Consider the following 24,203-nt stretch of genomic DNA (forward strand, 5'->3'; position numbering starts at 1 on the left):
AACAGTTCTTAAACAGCCTGCCATAACTGTTAACATGGATATGTATAAACGTACATTATGTTCCGCATGGAATTTCCACAGAATCGCAAACTAAATTCCAGGAGAAAAAAATATTTCCGCGCATATTTTTAGCTCACCTGAGCACAACATGCTCATGGTGAGCTTTTGTGATCGCTTTTTGTCCGTCGTGCATCGTGAGCCGTCAACATTTGCCCTGTTAACTCTCTAGAGGCCACATTTAATTCCAATCTTCATGAAATTTGGTCAGAAGATTGGTCTCAATGATATTTTGGATGAGTTCCAAAATGGTTATGTTTGCTTGAAAAATATGGCCACCAGGGGGCCGAGCATTTTTCCAAATATGGCTATAGTAAAACCTTGATAACACTCTAGAGGCCACAATTCTATTGTCCGATCTTCATGAAATTTGGTCAAAAGATTTGTCCCAATGATATCTTGAACAAATTCCGAAATGATTCCGGTTCGTTGAAAAACATTGCCACCATTGGGCGGGGCATTTTTCCTTATATGGCTTTTGTAAAACCTTGTTAACACTCTAGATGTCACATTTATTGTCCGATCATCATTAAACTTGGTCAGAAGAGTTTTCCCATTGATATCTTGGACGAGTATGAAAATGGTTCCAGTCGGATGAAAAACATGGCCACAAGGGGTAAGGGCATTTTACTAAATACTAAAACCATGTAAACACCCTAGAGGCAAAATGTATGGTCCAATCTTCATGAAACTTTGTCAGAATGTATGTCCCAATGACATCTTGATTGAGTGACAAAATTTAAAATTCTGGTTTGTTGAAAAACATGGCCAACAGGGGGCGGGGCACTTGCCTAATATGTCTATAGTCAAAACTTGTTAACACTATTAGTCACATTTATTGTCCAATCTTCATGAAACTTGGTCAGAACATTTGTTCTAATGATATCTTGAACAAGTTCGAAAATGGATCCGGTTTCTTGAAAAACATGGCCTCAATGGGGTGGGCATTTTTCCTTATATGGCTATACATTGCTTTAGTTAAACCTTGTTAACACACTAGAGGCCACATTTATTGAATGAAACTTGCCAACAAGATTTGTCCCAATGATATCTTGGAAGAGTTTGAAAATAATTATGGTTGGTTGAAAAACATGGCCGCCAAAGGGCCGGGCATTTTTCCTTATATGGCTATAGTAAAATCTTGTTAAAGCGGGTATATACGATTTTTCATGTGTGTTTAATTGTAATATATTATAAGTATGAGCGTTACACGAATTAAAATTTGGTTTAATGTCGTTGATAAACAGAATTTACGGCAAATTTCACGTTACAGCGCCTAAGTCCTCCTTACAGCCCGGATTTGGCCCCTATGGACTTCCGCGTTTTCCCGGAAGTTAAATCACAGTTGCGCGGTATTCGCTTTGCAAGTAAACAGGAACTTACAGTTGCAGCAAAGCAAATCGTGTCGTCTTTTGACGCTGACTGGTATAGAGACACTTTTGACAAGTGGATTTCCCGACACATAAAATGCATTCGCGTTGGAGGTGATTATGTGGAAAAGATTTGACAGTTGTTAACTTCATAACGTCATTGACGTTGAACAGAAACGTTACACGTGCGTCGGTGTGCGCATTGTGCACATGTTTAAATCTCTGATATATATTTATTGTTTTATGTATTTTCATGATATTTGGAGATTATATTTGGAAAGGACGAAATATTCTTAACATGCTATTTGTTTGTCCATTTATGTTACCAAATGAAAGTTATAGCGAAAATCCACAAACTTCTGGAACACCCCTCGTAAGTTTAGATGCACATCGTACATGTATGGTATACATGCTGGCGAATTCGGCTGTACAGCCGTTTTCAATTTCAGAATTAAATATCTGGCTTATTTCGCGTTTTTCAACACATGTTCTTCTTAACTTTTATTTAAATTTATATTGAAATATATATATAATAAGTTTTTTACACAGTTTATATAAATTCATAAATATTTGAAAAAATCGTATATACCCGCTTTAACACTCTAGAGATCACATGTATTGTCCGATCATCATGAAACTTGGTCAGAAGATTTTTCCCAATGATATCTTGGACAAGTTCGAAAATGGTTCAAGTTGGTTGAAAAACATGGCTTCCAGGGGGCGAAGCATTTTTAGCTCATCTATTTTTTGAAAAAAAAAAATGAGCTATTGTCATCACCTTGGCGTCGGCGTCGGGTTAAGTTTTGCGTTTAGTTACACTTTTCTCATAAAGTATCAATGCTATTGCATTCAAACTTGGTACACTTACTTACTATCATGAGGGGAATGGGCAGGCAAAGTTAGATAATTCTGGCTTGCATTTTGACAGAATTATGTGCCCTTTTTATACTTAGAAAATTGAAAATTTTGGTTAAGTTTTGTGTTTAGGTCCACTTTATTCCTTAAGTATCAAAGCTATTGCTTTCATACTTGCAACACTTACTAACTATCATAAAGGGGACTGTGCAGTCAAAGTTATGTAACTCTGACTGGCATTTTGACAGAATTATGTGCCCTTTTTATACTTAGAAAATTGAAAATTTGGTTAAGTTTTGTGTTTAGGTCCACTTTTTTCCTAAAGTATCAAAGCCATTGCTTTCATACTTGCAACACTTACTAACTATCGTAAGGGGACTGTGCAGGCAAAGTTATGTAACTCTGACTGGCATTTTGACGGAATTATGTGCCCTTTTTATACTTAGAAAATTGAAAATTTGGTTAAGTTTTGTGTTTAGGTCCACTTTTTATCCCCTGCCAGAGGCGGAGGGATATTGTTTTGGCGTTGTCCGTCCATACGTCCGGCTGTCTGTCTGTCCGGCACTTTTGTGGCGGGAGCCATATCTTGGAAGTTCTTTGGCGGATTTCATTTAAACTTGGTATGAGTATATATATGCATAAGAGGATGATGCACGCCAAATGGCATTGTACACCATCTGTTAAAAACAGACTTATGGCCCTTTGTATCTTGAAAAAATGCTTTTTACTATGGGCACTTTTGTGTCCGTAGCCATATCTTGGAAGCGCTGTCCTCCGTCCGTCCATCTATCATTATGTTCATCTGTCCAATTTGCACCCATCCTCAAACAAAGCATATGTTGCGGGGGATACCTTGGGCCTTTCAGGCCCTCTTGTTTCCTAAAGTATCAAAGCCATTGCTTTCATACTTGCAACACTTACTAACTATCGTAAGGGGACTGTGCAGTCAAAGTTATGTCACTCTGACTGGCATTTTGACAGAATTATGTGCCCTTTTTATACTTAAAAAATTGAAAATTTGGTTAAGTTTTGTGTTAAGGTCTACTTTTTTCCTAAAGTATCAAAGCCATTGCTTTCATACTTGCAACACTTACTAACTATCGTAAGAGGGCCTGTGCAGGCAAAGTTATGTCACTCTGACTGGCATTTTGACGGAATTATGGGCCCTTTATACTTGAAAATTTTGTTAAGTTTTGTGTTTTGGTCCACTTTACCCCTAAAGTATCATAGATATTGCTTTCATACTTGGAACACTCGCAAACTATCATAAGGAGACAGTAAAGGACAAGTTGCATAACTCTGGTTGTCATTTTTACCGAATTATGGCCCTTTTTTGACTTAGTTACTTTGAATATATGGTTACATTTTGTGTTTAGATTCACTTTACTTTTAAAGTATCAAGGCTATTGCTTTTAAACTTTGAATACTTTCATGCTATCATGAGGGTACTGTACCTGGCAAGTTGAATTTTACCTTGACCTTTGAATGACCTTGACTCTCAAGGTCAAATTATTAAATTTTGCTAAAATTGCCATTACTTCTTTATTAATGATTAGATTCCCCCCTCCCCCCCCCCCCCCCGAATCCCCCCTCAATCCCCCTGAATCCCCCCTCAATTCCCCCCCATTATTCATTTTTTTATTAAAGATCATCTTATAAATGACCACCACACCCTCACACTATACCCCCCCACCCCCACCCCCAAAAAATAATTTTTATGCCCCCGGTAGGGTGGCATATAGCAGTTGAACTGTCCGTCAGTATGTCAGTCAGTCTGTCTGTCAGTCCGAAAAAAAACTTTAACATTGGCCATAACTTTTTCACTTTTTAAGATAGCATCTTGATATTCGGCATGCATGTGTATCTCATGGAGCTGCACATTTTGAGTGTTGAAAGGTCAAGGTCATCCTTCAAGGTCAAATGTCAAATTTATGGTGTCTGTCCGTCTGAAAACTTTAACATTGGCCATAACTTTTTCAATATTGAAGATAGCAACTTGATATTTGGCATGCATGTGTATCTCATGGAGCTGAACATTTTGAGTGGTGAAAGGTGAAGGTGAAGGTCATCCTTCAAGGTCAAATGTCAAATATATGGCATCTGTCCGTCCGAAAACTTTAACATTGGCCATAACTTTTTTAATATTGAAGATAGCAACTTGATATTTGGCATGCATGTGTATCTCATGAAGCTGCATATTTTGAGTGGTGGAAGTTCAAGGTCAAGGTCATCCTTCAAGGTCAAAAAAAATTCAAAGCGGCGTTCTCATGAAGCTGCCGATTTTGAGTGGTGGAAGTTCAAGGTCATCCTTCAAGGTCAAAGGTTAAAAAACAAATAAAAAATTTCAAAGCGGCATTATCATGAAGCTGCACATTCTGAGTGGTCGAAGGTCAAGGTCATTCTTCAAGGTCAAGGTCATCCTTCAAGGTCAAAGGTCCAAAAAAAATCAAAGCGGCATTATCATGAAGCTACACATTTTGAGTGGTGTAGGTTCAAGGTCAAGGTCATCCTTCAAGGTCAAGGTCATCCTTCAAGGTCAAAGGTCAAAAACAAAAAAATCAAAGTAGCATCATCATGAAGCTGCACATTTTGAGTGGTGGAAGTTCAAGGTCAAGGTCATCCATAAAGGTCAAAAAAAATTATAAAAAAAATTTCAAAGCGGCGTTCTCATGAAGCTGCACATTTTGAGTGGTGAAAGTTCAAGGTCATCCTTCAAGGTCAAGGTCATCCTTCAAGGTCAAAGGTAAAAAAATCAATAAAAAAAATTTAAGCGGCGTTCTCATGAAGCTGCACATTTTGAGTGGTGGAAGTTCAAGGTCAAGGTCATTCTTCAAGGTCAAGGTCATCCTTCGAGGTCAAAGGTAATTTTTTTTATTTCAAAGCAGCGTTATCATGAAGCTGCACATTCTGAGTGGTCGAAGGTCAAGGTCATTCTTCAAGGTCAAGGTCATCCTTCAAGGTCAAAGGTCCAAAAAAAATCAAAGCCGCATTATCATGAAGCTGCACATTTTGAGTGGTGGAAGTTCAAGGTCATCCTTCAAGGTCAAGGTCATCCTTCAAGGTCAAAGGTCAAAAAAATAATATTTCAAAGCGGCCTTCTCATAAAGCTGCACATTTTGAGTGGTGGAAGTTCAAGGTCAAAGGTCATCCTTCAAGGTCAAAGGTAAAAAAAATAAATAATAATTTCAAAGCGGCGCAATAGGGGGCATTGTGTTTCTGACAAACACATCTCTTGTTTTTTTCAAACATGGTTAAAAAACACAAATATTTATTTTTATTATTTTATTTTTGAAATACCGTCCAACCATCCCACCCAAGAATCCCCCTCCCCCCCAAAAATAGTTTTTTTTATGTCCCCCACTATAGTAGTGGGGGACATATTGTTTTTGCCCTGTCTGTTGGTCTGTCTGTCTGTTGGTCTGTCTGTTTGCGCCAACTTTAACATTTGCAATAACTTTTGCAATATTGAAGATAGCAACTTGATATTTGGCATGCATATGTATCTCATGGAGCTGCACATTTTGAGTGGTGAAAGCTCAAGGTCAAGGTCATCCTTCAAGGTCAAAGGTCAAATATATGGGTCAAAATCGCTAATTTTATGTACGCTTTTGCAGTATTTCAATATTCAAGATAGCAACTTGATATTTGGCATGCATGTGTATCTCATGGAGCGGCACATTTTGAGTGGTGAAAGGTCAAGGTCAAGGTCATCCTTCAAGGTCAGAGGTCAAATATATGTTACCAAAATCGCTCATTTTATGAGTACTTTTGCAATATTGAAGATAGCAACTTGATATTTGGCATGCATGTGTATCTCATGGAGCTGCACATTTTGAGTGGTGAAAGGTCAAGGTCATTCTTCAAGGTCAGAGGTAAAATATATGTGGCCAAAATCGCTTATTATGCCCCCCTTAGAAGAAGAGGGGGTATATTGCTTTGCTCATGTCGGTCTGTCCACCATGTGGTTGTCAGACGATAACTCAAGAACGCTTGGGCCTAGGATCATGAAACTTCATAGGTACATTGATCATGACTAGTGATTTTGAGGTCACTAGGTCAAAGGTCAAGGTCACGGTGACCTGAAATAGTAAAATGGTTTTTGAATGATAACTCAAGAAGGCATACGCCTAGGATCATAAAACTTCATGGGTAGATTGATCATGACTTGCAGATGACCCCTATTGATTTTGAGGTCACTAGGTCAAAGGTCAAGGTCACGGTGACCAGAAATAGTAAAATGGTTTCCGGATGATAACTCAAGAACGCATACGCCTAGGATCATGAAACTTCATGGGTAGATTGATCATGACTCGCAGATGACCCCTATTGATTTTGAGGTCACTAGGTCAAAGGTCAAGGTCACGGTGACCCGAAATAGTAAAATGATTTTCGGATGATAACTTAAGAACGCATACGCCCAGGATCATGAAACTTCATAGGTAGATTGATCATGACTTGCAGATGACCCCTATTGATTTTGAGGTCACAAGGTCAAAGGTCCAGGTCACGTGACCCGAAATAGTAAAATGATTTTCGGATGATAACTCAAGAACGCTTTTGCCTCGGATCATGACACTTCATAGGTACATTGATCGTGACCCGCAGATGACCCCTATTGATTTTCAGGTCACTAGGTCAAAGGTCAAAGTCACAGTGACAAAAATCGTATTCACACAATGGCTGCCACTACAACGGACAGCCCATATAGGGGCATGCATGTTTTACAAACAGCCCTTGTTTTATGAATACTTTTGCAATATTGAAGATAGCAACTTGATATTTGGCATGCATGTGTATCTCATGGAGCTGCACATTTTGAGTGGTGAAAGGTCAAGGTCATCCTTCAAGGTCAAATATATGGGTCAAAATTGCTCATGTAATGTCACTTCTGCAATATTGAAGCTAGCAATTTGATATTTGAAATGCATCTGTATCTCATGGAGCTGCACATTTTGAGTGGTGAAGGGTCAAGGTCAAGGTCATCCTACAAGGTCAAACGTCATATAGGGGGACATTGTGTTTCACAAACGCATCTTTTTTGCATTTTTTTTGCATTTTTGGAAGATAATGTAATAAATGACCACACCCCCACACTATACACCCCTCTTCACTCCACCCCTCCATCCTTTGTGATTGAAATTGAGATAGGTCCCTACACCTTTAAAAAGAAAAATAGATGAGCGGTCTGCACCCGCAAGGCGGTGCTCTTGTTCCTCATATGGCTTATGTAAAACCTTGTTGACTCTCTTGAAGCCACATTTTTTGTCTGATCATCATGAAACTTACTCAGAAGATTTTTCCCAATGACATCTTGGATTAGTTTGAAAATGGTTCCAGTTGGTTGAAAAAAAAAACATGGCCACCAGGGGGCGAGGCAGTTTCCTTATATGGCATATGGCTATAGTAAAACCTTGTTAACACTCTTGAAGCCACATTTATCGTCCGATTTTAATGAAACTTGGTCACAAGATTTGTCCCAATGATATCTTATAAAAGTTAGATAATGACCCCTCATCCAAGCTTTAGTGATGGATGAAGGGGCATTATTGGAAATAAAGCCTGAGGCTGAGCATGTATATTTAGCATATCGTTCCGACGTTATTTCTAATCGATCGCGTTTTAAAGCATAAAAAAAAATCGAGTGTAACCTCACTCAAACCGGAAGCGCTCTTCAATTGGAAGTCATTATTTACAGTAAAAAGAATGTTTTGTTGCATTACGTCATAAAGGGTGGGAAATCCATAGATTCCTTTTGTAAACAAAATATATAATGTGAAAATGGGATGGGAATATACATGCTCAGCCTCAGGCTTTATTTCCAATAATGCCCCTTCATCCATCACTAAAGCTTGGATGAGGGGTCATTATTTTCCATAAAGCCTTTTGGCTTTCACATGTATATTTAGGATCTTTAAAAAGCAACAAAACCATTCTTTCCATAGAATAATACATTATACAACACAAAAAATAATAAGTGTAACAAATATCAATTCCAAATTAGTATTGTCTTCCACTCTTATATGGACACACCAAATGTGTTATATAACAAATTCAACTAGCATTATGTATAATACAAAACATATTATGTCTAATCAACATGAGAACTCAAAACAGCTTGGGAGAATGAGACATTTTCATTTGTTAAAGCCTTTCGAAGATAAAACTTTCTAAATTTTTATCAGACTTCCAGTCAGCAGTGTTCAATATATGTTTTAAACTACATCCTCTACTAAATGCAGCTGATGTAGATGCACTTCTATACGTATGTGCCTTAAAAAACTCAGAATTGATATCCGACATAGTCAACACATCTTTCAACCATCTTGCAATGGTGCTAGAGAAAACTGGCTGAAAAGTTTTATACGATATAAAAAACTGTGACGATTTCCTAATCGTTTTAGTAACTTAAAGATAATGTATAACAGTGTGCATAACACATAATTATTCTTTGTCATAATTATCTATTTTTAGCACATATGCATCACCCATTTTAGTAGTTTTCAATAGTTTAGGAAATGTAAACACAACTGCCTGTTGTTCCTTATACATGTAATTAACATTCATAGAAACTAAAGTCTGTGCCGTTGGAGTTGTTGCCAGTGCAATCAATGCCACCACTTTTAATGTCAACATTTTTAATGTCAGATTATTCAAAGGATAAAGAGACATTAAATATTTTAAAACAACCGATACATCCCAAGTGAATCTATAACGTGGTACAGGTGGCTACTATGAAAACAACCTTTAAGGTATCGTTTCACTAAGAAACAATTCTGACACCAAGAATTTCGGAAAAAAGGTTATGTCTGCAGAAGCATTGATTTGTGTGTGTTAAGAACTGAGTAAGATTTATTATTCAACTTTAAATAATAAAGATAATCAACTACTTTAATTTCAGTCGTAATAAGGGGATTAACTTTCCTTCGTAAACACCAAAAATACCATCGTTTCCATGCAAGGTCATATTGCTTCCTAGTTCCAGGTCTCCATGACTGGATGATAATGTTTGCAGTTTCTTGTAAAAGCCCTTGACTCTCAAGTGATTCCCTGATAAGACTGCTGCGCCCATGATGATCTTCTTTGCTAACGGATGCTCCTGTCCGTTGTGTGGCATGGTGAGCAAGTCCCTGTGTTTTGGTTGCCTGACAGGAAAATCCCAGAGAATTGTCATTACCATAGAAAACCATGTTTGAGACCTCCATATAGGGAACACTACTATAGCTTTCTCTACTCTGTCAGTTTTAATTTTAGCTCCACTGGCCAGAGGCCAGCGGGGCTTATGTCATGGTCCTGTGTCCGTCGTCCTTGCATCCGTGCGTGCGTGCGTTAACTTTTCTTTAAAACATCTTCTCCTAAACTACTGGTCCAATTCTGATGAAATTTCACAGGAATGTTCCTGGGGTGAACCTCTTTCAAATTTGTTCAAATTATGCCCCTGGGGTCAAATTTGACCCTGCCCCGGGGGTCACAAAAATGAAAATTTGCTTATATAAGGCCTATTTTGTGAAAACTTTCAAAATCTTCTCGTCCATAATCATTGGGTCTAGGGCTATCAAATTTGGTATGTAGAGACATCTAATAGTCCTCTTCCAAATTTCTTCAAATTATGCCCCTGGGGTCATATTTGACCCAGCCCCGGGGGTCACAAAATTGAACATATGCTTATATAAGGCCTATTTTGTGAAAACTTTCAAAATCTTCTCGTCCATAACCATTGGGCCTAGATCTATCAAATTTGGTATGTAGAGACATCTAATAGTCCTCTACCAAATTTCTTCAAATTATGCTCCTGGGGTCAAATTTGACCCTGCCCCGGGGGTCACAAAATTGAACATATGCTTATATAGGGCCTATTTTGTGAAAACTTTCAAAATCTTCTTGTCCATAACCAATGGGCCTAGGGCTATCAAATTTGGTATGTAGAGACATCTAATAGTCCTCTACCAAATTTGTTCAAATTATGCCCCTGGGGTCAAATTTGACCCTGCCCTGGGGGTCACAAAATTGAACATATGCTTATATAAGGCCTATTTTGTGAAAACTTTCAAAATCTTCTCGTCCATTACCAATGGGCCTAGGGCTATCAAATTTGGTATGTAGAGACATCTAATAGTCCTCTACCAAATTTCTTCAAATTATGCCCCTGGGGTCAAATTTGACCCTTCCCTGTGGGTCACAAAATTGAACATATGCTTCTATAAGGCCTATTTTGTGAAAACTTTCAAAATCTCCTTATCCATAACCATTAGGCCTAGGGCTATCAAATTTGGTATGTAGAGACATCTTATAGTCCTCTACCAAATTTCTTCAAATTATGCCCCTGGGGTCTAATTTGACCCTGCCCCGGGGGTCACAAAATTGATATATGCTTATATAAGGCCTATTTTGTGAAAACTTTCAAAATCTTCTCGTCCATAACCATTGGGCCTAGGTCTATCAAATGTGGTATGTAGAGACATCTAATAGTCCTCTACCAAATTTATTCAAACTATGCCCCTGGCAGTGTTTTTTTTTGCTTTTTTTTGTTTACAGCCTGTGCCATTTGGATTGGGAAAATTAGCGCGATAAACCATGATATTGGGAAAAATAGCATGATAAACAATGAAATTGGGAAACATTATAAATATGATTATAAGAACAGAATTAAAATTATTAAAGTATGTTTGACAGCATTTTTATATTATAAAGTGCTAATTTAATGTGTTCTTACAATGAAGACAATGTTAAGTTAATATCCTTCCACATGCATATTGAACTTGCAATAATCTATATAGATTCTTAAATATACCATTTAATCATAACCTCCTTAACAGTAAGAATTTAATTCAGTATTTTTTTTAATTAAATATCATATGGTGAAAACATTAACAAATATTTTAAAAAAACACGCTTTGGTGGTCTTGCTTTGTCAATGATGTATTAAATGGAGTTAAAATAATTTATTTCATTTCTTTACCTTTCAACATCTTGCACTTGACATCCTCCGTTCAATGCTATTTCAGTAAACTGTAAAGCGTGACAAACATAATAAAGCAGAATATGCATATGAATCTGATTATACACAGATCCACTAACATATAAATCATATCATGTTTGTCTCTTTTCATTTTTGGAACGATACTCATCTTAAATGCATTAACTTTGTGAGTACCGGAAGACTAACTCCAATTTCGCAACACTGATTTCCGTGATGCACATTCACTGTAAAGATTTCTAATAAATATATGTTGTTTTTATCTCAAACATTGTATTTTGCGTTAATTGACACAAGCATTAAATTATTCCGTAATAACCATATGATATCCGTTGTTAATTTGAATGTTATTTATCATTTTTGCCGCTCATCGCAAATTTCTCGTCTGCTTGCCGCCATCTTGGACGTGTGTAAAAACAGGCGTTTACAATCGGGATACATCGATTATCGTCAGTATCCTCCGCAATATAGAGAGAGATGTGGATAGCAACATAAAAATCGTATTCGGCTAAATTCGCGAACAATACGTAAGTCCGTTGTCGTTCGGCGACGACTTGACAAGCTCGATCGGCACTCGTTCGTAATTATTGCTAAATGACATTGTAATCTTATTGGCTTTATTGGGAAAATTTTGTCATTTTTTGGGAAATTTTTATCAAATTTTTGGGAAAACAACGTCATTTTTTGCAATTGGGAAGCAGCCGAATATCGGTTGTAATTTTGGGCAAAAAAAATCACTGCCTGGGGTCAAATTTGAACATATGCTTATATAAGGCCTATTTTGTGAAAACTTTCAAAATCTTCTCGTCCATAACCATTGAGCCTAGGGCTATCAAATTTGGTATGTAGAGACATGTAATAGTCCTCTACCAAATTTTTTCAAATTATGCCCCTGGGGTCAAATTTGACCCTGCCCCGGGGGTCACAAAATTGAACATATGCTTATTTAAGGCCTATTTTGTGAAAACTTTAAAAATTCTCTCGTCCATAACCATTGGGCCTAGGGCTAATAAATTTAGTATGTAGAGACATCTTATAGTCCTCTACCAAATTTCTTCAAATTATGCCCCTGGGGTCAAATTTGACCCTGCCCCGGGGTCACAAAATTGAACATATGCTTATATAGGGTCTATTTTGTGAATTTTTTTTAAATCTTTCTGTCCATAACCATTGGGCCTAGGGCTACCAAAGTTGGTATGTAGTGACATCTTTTAGTCCTCTACCAAGTTTTTTCAAATTATGCCCCTGGGGTCAAGTTTTACCCTGACCTTAGGGTCACAAAATTGAACATATGCTTATATAAGGCCTATTTTGTGAAAACTTTTAAAATATTCTTGTCCATAACTGTATGGCATAGGGCTACCAAATTTGGTATGTAGTTACATGTAATAGTTCTCTTCTTAGTTTGTTCAAATAATGCCCCTGGGGTCAAATTTAAAAAATGCCCCGGGGGTCACAAAATTGAATATATGCTTATAAAGGTCTTATTTTTTGAAAACTTTCAAAATCTTCTTGTCCATTAACATTGGGGGTAGGGCTACCAACTTTGGTATGTAGTGACATCTTATAGTCCTCTACCAAGTTTGTTCAAATTATGCCCCTGGGGTCAAGTTTGACTCTGCCCCGAGGGTCACAAAATTGAACATATGCTTATATAAGGCCTATTGTGGGAAAACTTTCAAAAATCTTCTTGTCCATAACCGTATGGCATAGGGCTACCAAATTTGGTATGTAGTGACATGTAATAGTTCTCTTCTTAGTTTGTTCAAATTATGCCCCTGGGGTCAAATTTGAAACTGCCCCGGGGGTCACAAAATTGAATATATGCTTATAAAGGGCTTATTTTGTAAAAACTTTAAAAACTTCTTTTCCATAACCATTGGGTCTAGGGCTACCAAATTTGGTATGTAGTGACATCTTATAGTTCTCTACCAAGTTTGTTCAAATTATGCCACTGGGGTCAAATTTGACCCTTCCCCGAGGGTCACAAAATTGAACATACGCTTATATAAGGCCTATTTTGTGAAAACTTTAAAAATCTTCTCTTCCATAATCACTGGGCCTAGGGCTACCAAATTTGGTATGTAGTGAAATCTTATAGTTCTATACCAAGTTTGTTCAAATAATGCCCCTGGGGTCAAATTTGACCCTGCCCCGGGGGATCACAAAATTGAACATATGCTTATATAAGGCCTATTTTGTGAAAACTTTCAAAATCCTTCTGTCCATAACCATCCAGCCTAGGGGTATCAAATTTGGTATGTAGTGACATCTTATAGTCCTCTACCAAATTTGTTCAAATTTTATCCCTGGAGTCAAATTTGAACCTGCCCAGGGGGTCACAAAATTGAACATATGCTTATATATTGCCTATTTTGTGAAAACTTAAAAAAAAATCTTGTCCATAACCATTATGCCTAGGGCTACACAATTTGGTATGTTGTGACATTGTATAGTCCTCCACTTAGTTTGTTCAAATTATGCCCCAGGAGTCAAATTTGACCCTGCCCTGGGGGCCACAAAATCGATTATATGCTTATATAGTGCCTATTTTGTGAAAACTTTAAAAATTCTCTTGTCCTTAACCATAAGGCATAGGGCTACCAAATTTGGTATGTAGTGACATCTAACAGTTCTCTACCAAGTTTGTTCAAATTATGCCCCTGGGGTCAAATTTGACCCTGCCCGGGGGGGTCACAAAACTGAACATACGCTTATATGGAGCCTATTTTGTGAAAACTTTAAAAATCTACTTGTCCATAACCATTGGGCCTAGGGCTACCAAATTTGGTATGTAGTGACATCTAATAAATCTCTACCACATTTGTTCTAATAATGCCTCTAGGGTCAACTTTGACCCTGCCCTGGGGGGTCACAAAATTGAATAAACGCTTATAAAGCGCCTATTTTGTGAAATCTTTAAAAATCTTCTTGTTGAAAACCATTCAGACTATGGCTACCAAATTTGGTATGCAGTAGCATCTTATAGTCCTCTACCAAGTTTGTTCAAATTATGCCCTTTGGGTCAAATTTGACCCTGACCAGTGGGTCACAAAATTGAACATTATATACGCTTATATCTTGCTTATTTTGTGAAAACGTTTAAAATATTCTTATCCTTAACTCTAGGACCTAGGGCTACCATATTTTGTATGTACATGTAGTGAGATATAGTAGTCCTCTACAAAGTTTGCTCAAATTATGCCCCTGGGGTTAAATTTGACCAAGCCCAGGGGGTCACAAAAGTGTACATGTGCTTAAATAGGGCCTATATTTAAGTATTTGCACATGCAGAGAATATTTGTTTCAGCCTTTTTTCAGCAGTGGAGCGATACAGGGCTATCATGGCCCTCTTGTATGGATTACTTTCCCCATAAGATTAAATGGGGGAAATATATATGGAACTTCAGTTTTCCAAGAAATACTAAATGCATTAGTATATGTCAATCCTGGTTCTGGAAACCAAGAGACAAATCTATCTATCTGCTTGTTAATTCTGGATGCAAAAAGATCTATCTTAGGTACAAAAAACTGAGAAGTAATTCTACTAAAAATACCTACTTTTAACATCCATTCTGTTGCATCAGAAAAATTTCTTGAATAAAAATCAGCTGTATTTAAAACACCTGGGACATGAGTAGCAGACAAATAAACTTTTCTTTCAATACACCATTGCCAAATATCGTTGCTAACAAATCCATAGAAATTGATGTCATGCCACCCATGTCATTAATATATTTTATTGCTGATATGTTATCAGATTGTATTTCTATGTGAACATTACAATGATCAACATACAATGATTGTAAAGCATAGAAAATTGCAAGTAATTCTAAATAGTTAATTGATAGAGCAGATTCTTCAGGATTACATCTGCCGTTAGAATATCTTTCAGTGTCTAACTCTTCACAACCCCATCCTTGCTTAGATGCGTCAGTCAGACATCTTGACTGAATCGAAACAGGACGAATGCGTTTTCCATTTTACATCTTACATTCTCTATCCACCACAAAAGCTCCATTTTACTTTCATCAGATAAACTCATCTTTTGATTAAAATCTGTACTAGAGTTCAAACCAAGAATTTTGTTTCTTTCCAAAGTCCTGTAATGTAGGGGTGCCTCAAAAACTGCATAAAATGCATTTATAATCAATCCAATAAATGACGCCAATTCCCTTACAATAATAGTATTTTTGCTATAATATTTATAGCATACAAAATAATCTTTTGCAACTTCTCTTCAGTGAGGAAAACCATGAATTGAACACTGTCAATAATAAACCCAAAAAAGACAATCCTTTGTGTAGGGATCAGAACTGATTTTGAATGGTTAATGGCATAACCTAATTTCTGCAAGGTGTCAATCATTGTTAGTGTGTAAGCCTTACAAACAGCTTGATTCAGGTTCATATTCAATGAATCATCAATGTAGTATGAACAACATATGCCTAACTGTCGAAAATAGGAAAACACTGGTTTCAAAAATTTTGTAAAAATACATGGGGCACTTGCCAATCCGAATGGAAGGCATGTGAACGAGTACAACACTTCATTCCAATAAAATTTAAGATATTTCTGGCTTTCTTTATGAATTGGTATAGAATAATATGCTTGTTCCATGTATACTGATGTCATGAAATCATGTTCTTGTAAGAAATCTAAAACAACATTAAATGTTTCTTGTTTGAAATGATGGTATGTTACAAACTCATTCAAGGCTTCAAGATTAATTACTGGTCTAAATTTACCGCCAGGTTTTGGTACAATGAATATATTTGATATGAATTCATTTGGTTCTGATTTGGATACCTTTATGGCACCAATTTCCAGTAATTGTTTAATTTCAGTATCTATTATAATCAGTTGTTCATTATTATGCCCCCCTGCGAAGAAGAGGGGGTATATTGCTTTGCTCATGTCGGTCTGGCTGTCGGTCGGTCGGTCCGTCCACCAGGTGGTTGTCAGATGATAACTCAAGAACGCTTGGGCCTAGGATCATGAAACTTCATAGGTACATTGATCATGACTCGCAGATGACCCCTATTGATTTTGAGGTCACTAGGTCAAAGGTCAAGGTCACAGGTGAAGGTCACAGTTACTGGAAATAGGCATTTTAAGGATTTAGCATGGTTCAAACAAGGGAAACAACTACGGTTTATCCATGTTCTTTTTGTTACAGCATTTGCCTCCCTAGTAATATATTTAAATTTTACCAAATGTAAGGCTTACTGCATTTTTGTAATGCATACTACTACTACTACTACTACTACTACTACTACTGCTGCTGCTACTACTTCCACTACTACTACTACTACTACTACTACTACTACTACTACTACTACTACTACTACTACTACTACTACTACTACTACTACTACCACCACACTACCACCACCACCACCGTTCACAGTGACAAAAAACGTATTCACACAATGGCTGCTACTACAACTTATAGCCCATTTAAGGGGGCATGCATGTTTTACAAACAGCCCTTGTTAAATTTAATATTATTTGGAAAAAATTTATGAACAGGCTGTTTGTAAAATTCAATGGAATAACCATTGACAACATCTAGTATCCATGGGTCATTGGTTAGTTTTTCCCAACTTTCAAAACAATTTTTGAGTTTACCGACTACTTGTCGTTTGGGTAAGCTGAAGTAGCCTGCTGTGGCCCTGAAAAGTCTGGAGAAACTTCCTCTCTGTACAGGATATGGCTGGTATCTATAATTCACAGAGTATCCTCTGCGAAATGGTCTGTTGCTTCCATGATCCTGCCATGGTTTGTAGGATCCATACTGAGAATCCTTAGCAAATATGCCATAGAGTCACATGACTTAATTTCCTTGGCCACATCATCGCCAAACAGATTCTTTGTAATAGGCATTGATATATTGCACAATCCAAAGTATTTCTTTTTCAAATGAGGACGAATGCTATAGCGCCTCTTTACTGATATATTGTACTGTACCTGACCGAGCAATGTAAGTGTGTCTGACAAAAGGATTTTTGTTTCCTGATTTAATGAAGCTGATTTCAGATTTTCAGCTAATTTGATAACCGGTACCATGGCTGTGGCAACAATATTCTGAATTTCAGCCAAACCGCTGTCTTGTGTGTGCACTCTTTTATCTAATATTTACAAGATTTCTGGATTAACTAGTGGTGGTCCATCCATATCAACGTTATCAGGAATCTTATATTTCTTTGTAATGTCCTCTATATCGCACTGAGAAGTGCATGCCACATTAATCAATTTTGCTAAAGATTTAGCAATGGGTCTTTCTGTTTCTAAAGCCCTCAATTTTGGAGGCTGCCAATTTTCATTTTCAGAAGTAATTGAGCCAAACAGTTCTTCTTCAATATTCTTTGACCTAGACGGTCCTGGAGTTTCAGTGTCTGAAACATCCTCTGCATTTATTTGCACATGTACATTTGGCCGATCCACCTCTTGATAAGAATATTCATCAAATGTATCATAATAGTGGGGGTCAACATCTGGAATACCCAGTTTCTGTCTCAATTCTACAATATCTTCCTTAGAAAGCTGATTTATATCAATAAAAGACAAGATAAGTATTGATGCAAAGCATCAAAGGGCGTCGGGAATTTCAGTGTAAAAGGCAATCAATGAAGTTACATGGAATGATTTTTTTTCTACTGTAAATATTAATATATTGGCCGATTATTTTAAACAAAATAGAAAAAGATACTTGTATAACCATTATCTATGATTTTGTGTTATAACCCCCAAATAACCATTATTTATGATATTGTGTTATAACCCCCAAATAACCATTATCTATGATTTTGTGTTGTAACTCCCAAATATTTCATAGTTCATTTTATTTACTTTGGTTTCCTTTTTTTTTTACTGGTATCCGTGTGCAGTTTTCATTAATGGAACAGAACTGTGTAGGTTTAAAAAAATCTGCTTCATCTTGTAAGCGTAATTTCATATTTTTCTCAACTTCAAGGGGAGATGATTCTGAGTTTGGGTTGGGTCCTCATTGATAAAAAAAAACCTGTGAAAGTTTGGGAACAATCGGATGAAAATTTTGGACTTCGAACAAGGATTTCAAAATTTCTCAACTTCTAAGGAAGATAACTATGGACGTAATGGTGGGATAATGCTATGCTAAAGGGCCCATACCACCTGGATAGTAATACATGTCGCGCTTCGCGCTCTATATGTGGTTCTTAAAAAAAAAAACTCCGAGGAGTGCTTGACTCTGTGCTGGGACACAGCTCCTCCTTGATAAGCGGCTGCTTCCTTTATCGCAACTCATTGTTACAATCAATAATACGTGTCGCGCTTCGCGCTCTTTATGTGGTAGGGATAGGCCTATGATAGACAACCATAAAAATACATGGATAATAGATGTGTTGTTTGCATTTATTTATTAATATAAAAACACGTGTATTTTTTATAAGATATTTAAGTGATGTAAGAAATTTTAATTAACCTTGTCACCACGTTGCATCCATTAATTTTAATAAAAATGTCCAATTGTAGTTAAATGGATTTTAAAATGTCTACATAAAATAAAGCTTTATTATATTTGTTAACCTGACTGAAAAAATGGTCAGCCGCAGAACTGTTCCGTTCGTGCCGGAACCCGGGATTGAACCGGGGGGCCTTTAGATGACTGTTGCGTAAACAACTTCAGTCTAACGCTCTCCCAACTGAGCTATTCCGGCTGACATTCACTTATGTACTGCTATTTGGTGAAGTTGTGTATAGCGATCGTTATTATATGTCTATTAATAAACTAATACATTGTACGTTTTCGTACCACTACACCTTCCAATAAACTTGCTTGCGCGATAGGTCGTCAAATATCGTACTACATTGATTCTCCACTAAATAAGCAAATTAGAAAAACCACAAAATAAATATTTTTTGATTATGTTTTGTTTTTATACAAAACATCATTTGTTTTTATACAAAACCAGAAAGTTTCGCGTATTTGCCCAGTCCCTGTGATCTTTCCCCTGTGATCAGTTGTGGATCAGTTATTAATTAAAACAATTAGCTTTGCATTATTGGCAATAAATGTTGTAATAAATCAAATAGGCACAAATGCAGTACTTATTTACACTAATTTACACAAAAAATCACCACTATGCAAGATATTCTTAAAACAAAAATATATACATTGATCCGTAAAATAACTTCTCCCATAAGCGAAAAAAAAAAAGCATTACATACTAGTCGCCGCCCTCCAGGGCGACGCCAATAATGGTTACTTTTTAGACTTGTTTGTAGGTTTTGAGTCCTTTTTGACAACAGACTTAACTTTCTTCTTTCCCTTAACGGGACTTTTTCCACGTTTCTCTTTAACATTTACTGCGGCCACCTCAATCGTTGAAGCAACATATGGTGTATCTACGATATCACCAGAGTCGAAACCAGAAAATTACATCTGACAAGTCGAGAACATCGTTCTCAACAGAGCTCATTTTTACAAATTATAAACAAATATAATAAGACTTGCCTATAAATTATTATTTATTAACAAGGACATCGTCCTTGTGAGCCCTCTTCGTATACGAACACAAAATATTCTAAGTGAAACGCGTGTGTAAAGAAGCACTAAAAAATTGTGCCTACCTTGTTGAAGGCCGAAACAATTATGACTTCCAATTGAAGACCGCTTCCGGTTTGAGTGAGGTTATAACACTCGATTCTTTTTGATGCTTTAAAACGCGATCGATTAGAAATAACGTCGGAACGATATGCTAAATATACATGTGAAAGCCAGAAGGCTTTATGGAAAATAATGATTCCGGTTGAATAAAAAAACTCGGCCCCCAGCATTTTTCCTTACATGGCTATAGTAAAACCTTGTTAACACTCTAGAGGCCACATTTATTGTCCGATCATCAGGAAACTTGGTCAGAAGATTTGTCCCAATAACATCTTGGACGAGTTCGAAAAAGGTTCCAGATGGTTGAAAAACATGGCCACCAGGGGGCGGGGCATTTTTTCTTATATGGCTATATATGGCTATAGTTAAACCTTGTTAACACTCTTAAAGCCACATTAACTGTCCAATCTTCATGAAACTTGGTCACAAGATTTGTCCCAATTATATCTTGGAAGAGTTAGAAAATGGTTTCAGTTGGTTGAAAAACATGGCCGCCATTGGGCTGGGCATTTTTCCTTATAAGGCTATACTAAAACCATGTTAACACCCTAGAGGCAAAATGTATGGTCCAATCTTCACGAAACTTTGTCAGAATGTATGTCCCAATGACATCTTGATTGAGTGACAAAATTATTCTGGTTTGTTGAAAAACATGGTCAACAGGGGGCGGGGCATTTCGCCTAATATGTCTATAGTAAAAACTTGTTAACACTATAAGTCACATTTATTGTCCAATCTCCATGAAACTTGGTCAGAACATTTGTTCTAATGATATCTTGAACAAGTTCGAAAATGGTTCTGGTTTCTTGAAAAACATGGTCTCAATGGGGTGGGCATTTTACCTTATATGGCTATATATTACTTTAGTAAAACCTTGTAAACACACTAGAGGCCACATTTATTGAATGAAACTTGGTGAGAAGATTTGTCCCAATGATATCTTGGAAGAGTTTGAAAATAATTATGGTTGGTTGAAAAACATGGCCACCAAAGGGCGGGGCATTTTTTCTTATATGGCTATAGTAAAAACTTGTTAACACTCTAAAAGTCACATTTATTGTCCAATCGTCATAACACTTGGTCACAACATTTGTTTTAATGCTATCTTGGATCAGTTCAAAAATAGTTCCTGTCTGTTGAAAAACATAGTTGCCAGGGTTTGAGGAATTTATCCAAATATGGCTATAGTAAAACATTGTTAGCACTCTAAAAGTTACATTTATAGTTCACCCTGCATGAAACTTGGTCAGAACATTTGTTCTTATGATATATTGGGGCTGTACTGAGCAGGTCAGTTCCTTTGTATCTCAGGTGAGTGACTTTGGGTCTTTTAGGCCCTCTTGTTTATTTTCTGGGACAATTAACACATTTTAATAACAATAGAATGGCAATTAATCATGTAATAATTTATTGCAATATGCAAAACCCCTGCTATTTCTCTATAAAATTGCATTACTGTTTGCACTGTTTGTTAGCAATTGGTTACATTAAAATGTTCATTTGAAAGCTTATTAAAGGTACTCAGATCTTACAAGTCATGGTACATCAGCATGTGTCAGGTACTCAGGTGGGAAATCTTTATGTTCCAGTCTATATCTTTGTTGTTGTATATATATTATCAGTAATTAATTAAATGTGCCCATCCCAGCTAGCACGTAACGTTGAAATAACGTTACGCTTAAGTTCTATTTAGGTTATGATCACAACGAACGTTCCCAGAACGTTTTCAGAACGTTTTAACAAAAATTAAACTATCAGTATTCGTAACTTATTTTAGTTATATGAAATATATGTTATGAAAGTCACTTTTGAACGATATATTTTTACTATCCTAGGATGAATTGGTGAACTTTAAAAGTGTAACATTCCTGTAACGTTCTTCCCACGTTTTTGTCGGAACGTTATCGGGAAACCAAATGTCAACGTAACATTCCTAATGTTCGCAGAACGTTATAAGTACGTATAAAAACACAATATAAATATGTACATTAAATATGTTTTCATATAATAACTTGACTTTTTCGTTGCTGTTTTTTTTTTTACAAAATACGCTTATAAGTAGATTTGCATTTTGACTCGTTTGTGTATCTTCCAATGTTTGCAAGCGCGATTTACTTGTTATCTTGTTGTTTATGGTGTACTTAGTAAACTACATGTATGGTTATAAGTTTATTATACATCCATAATAAATATATCAGGCAACTTGATAGCGCGCGTACATGTGGTGAGCGCTAGCAATAGACTGAGTAAACTGCGGAGGCATGTATGTATATACTAACAGAGTGACACTGGGTATGACTCATGCATTCAATTAAAGGCCTGTCGTATTACACAGCATATCTCCCGCGTGCGGGCAACTCGATTCCTTTGTTCATTGACAAACTGGCTAATTGGATTTTCAAACTTTGCTGTTATTGAATGTAAACCTTTGTGTTTTAAAATAAGAGAAGTTGGAACATACAATCGACGACAAACAGCAGTTTGCAAGGTAGTTTTTTATTGTTATTTTAATTTGTAATATTAAAATTGATATCATTATGCAATTGCTTAATATTCAAATTCGGAATTATTGGGACACTCGTACCAAGGAGACTTTGTACCACTTTTGAATATACAAACATTCACTTAAAGTCATTTTTTGGTGTTGTTGAAAACTCTCTTAAAAACACATGTAATTACGTGAAAATTAAATATGTACACTTCAACACCGTTATTTCGAACACCGATAATCCGAATTCTCCGTTAATTGAAAAAGAAATAAAATTCAAAATTTTTTATCTTAACCTCAATAATAAATCTTATTAAATTCTAAAATTGGAATGTATAATTATGTAAAATGTTGTTTATTGGTCATGACTTGATTTAAAAAAAAATCAAATTTAGTTATGAATTGATAGTCATAAAATACATTATTAAATTTAAAGATGTTGTAACGCTTGATTATTTTACCATGTATGATAGAAAATTCGGTTTCATATATATGTATGTTCAAGATGACGCATATATGTGTGTTTTCTCGGTGTTATTCATGCGGTACATGTATGTCTTGCCCTTTTTTCGCCGTTTTATTTAAAAAAAATAACAGTTGGTCATTCTGATATTTTTTGTACTTCCAGGACAACTGGGAAGACATCCGAACAGATCCGGATTCAAGACAAACAAGAACAACAATGCGATGATATATATATTTGTATAAATTACATTCATGCAATAAACTTATGAAGAATAAAAAAGTGTTGGTTTTCAACCTCAATATGAAAGTTAGATTTAGGTTTGTTTTAGGTTAAATGATAACGTTATTCCATAACGTTTCTGGATCATTTAGCGAACCATACATTTTAACGTTAGGAAAACGTTGCAGTGCAAGGTTTCTGGAACGTTTGGGCTAACGTTAGGATAACGTTCTAAGAACATTTTTGTGCTAGCTGGGATGTTCTGTTTCAGTCTCACCTTGCAAAGCGTCGGGAAATCACAAGGCAGACCCAAATGCCTCAGTTGTCTGAGTTAGCAGAGAAAGATGTGAGCGAGAAAAATGATGAACTCATGGAAACAAGACAATATTTTTTAGTCAAGGTAGGACATGCAACTGATAACATCAGATTCTTGGATTCAATTACATAAAATAATTTGGTTTTTGCACAAATACTGCACAACTTGTGTTTCTGCATACAGTCAAACCTGACCTAACGGTCACTTGAGAAGCACGGTCAACTGCAGACAACGGTCAGTTTGGATTCCCCCCAACAAAAATCACTATATTACACTTGAGAATAACAGTCAATCGTCCATAACGGCTAACGGCCAGTATATTCCACTCCGAAAGTCTTGTTTGAACTGAAAACAACGGTCACGCGTCAGTGGTTTCGAGTCGCGAAAAGTAAATACACAGCACATCATTTGTCTGTCTATTTTGCAGGTAAAGCTTCTGATAGCGGTAATTGCCTGTGATATGATAAAAGCGGCCCGCTGTGAGTAAACAAATAATAGGATGTCGAGAAGGTTTGTTTTCCGGGAATAATTATGGGGGTATCTTCAAAATAAAATATGTCAGAGTTTGCCTCACCATTAATATTAAATTTGCATTTTGATTGCATGAAACAGGTGAAATTAACAATGACAATGTGTATAAGTAGCAATAATTGGCTGCAGGCATAACCCATGAGCGCATGACAAAGTCAAGTTATCTTGATTGCTGTTAAACTGTTAAAAACAACATTAAGCCGGCGAGTGTTTTAATGCCCCTGGATCGATAGATCAACTTGATATTTACCATGCATGTGTATCTCATGGAGCTGCT

General features: G+C 36.5%; 1 protein-coding gene across 1 annotated transcript in view; it reads left to right on the forward strand.

Annotated features, from left to right (window-relative positions):
• The window catches only part of LOC127878479 (uncharacterized), a 349,860-nt gene that overhangs the window by 283,489 nt on the left and 42,168 nt on the right, over window positions 1-24,203 (forward strand). The window contains exon 27 of the mRNA XM_052425005.1: window positions 23,351-23,479. Within this exon, the coding sequence (XP_052280965.1) occupies window positions 23,351-23,479 (129 nt within the window). The remainder of the gene's footprint in view (window positions 1-23,350; window positions 23,480-24,203) is intronic.

The sequence above is a fragment of the Dreissena polymorpha genome, chromosome 4, assembly GCF_020536995.1.
Source record: "Dreissena polymorpha isolate Duluth1 chromosome 4, UMN_Dpol_1.0, whole genome shotgun sequence".
Classification (NCBI taxonomy): domain Eukaryota; kingdom Metazoa; phylum Mollusca; class Bivalvia; order Myida; family Dreissenidae; genus Dreissena; species Dreissena polymorpha.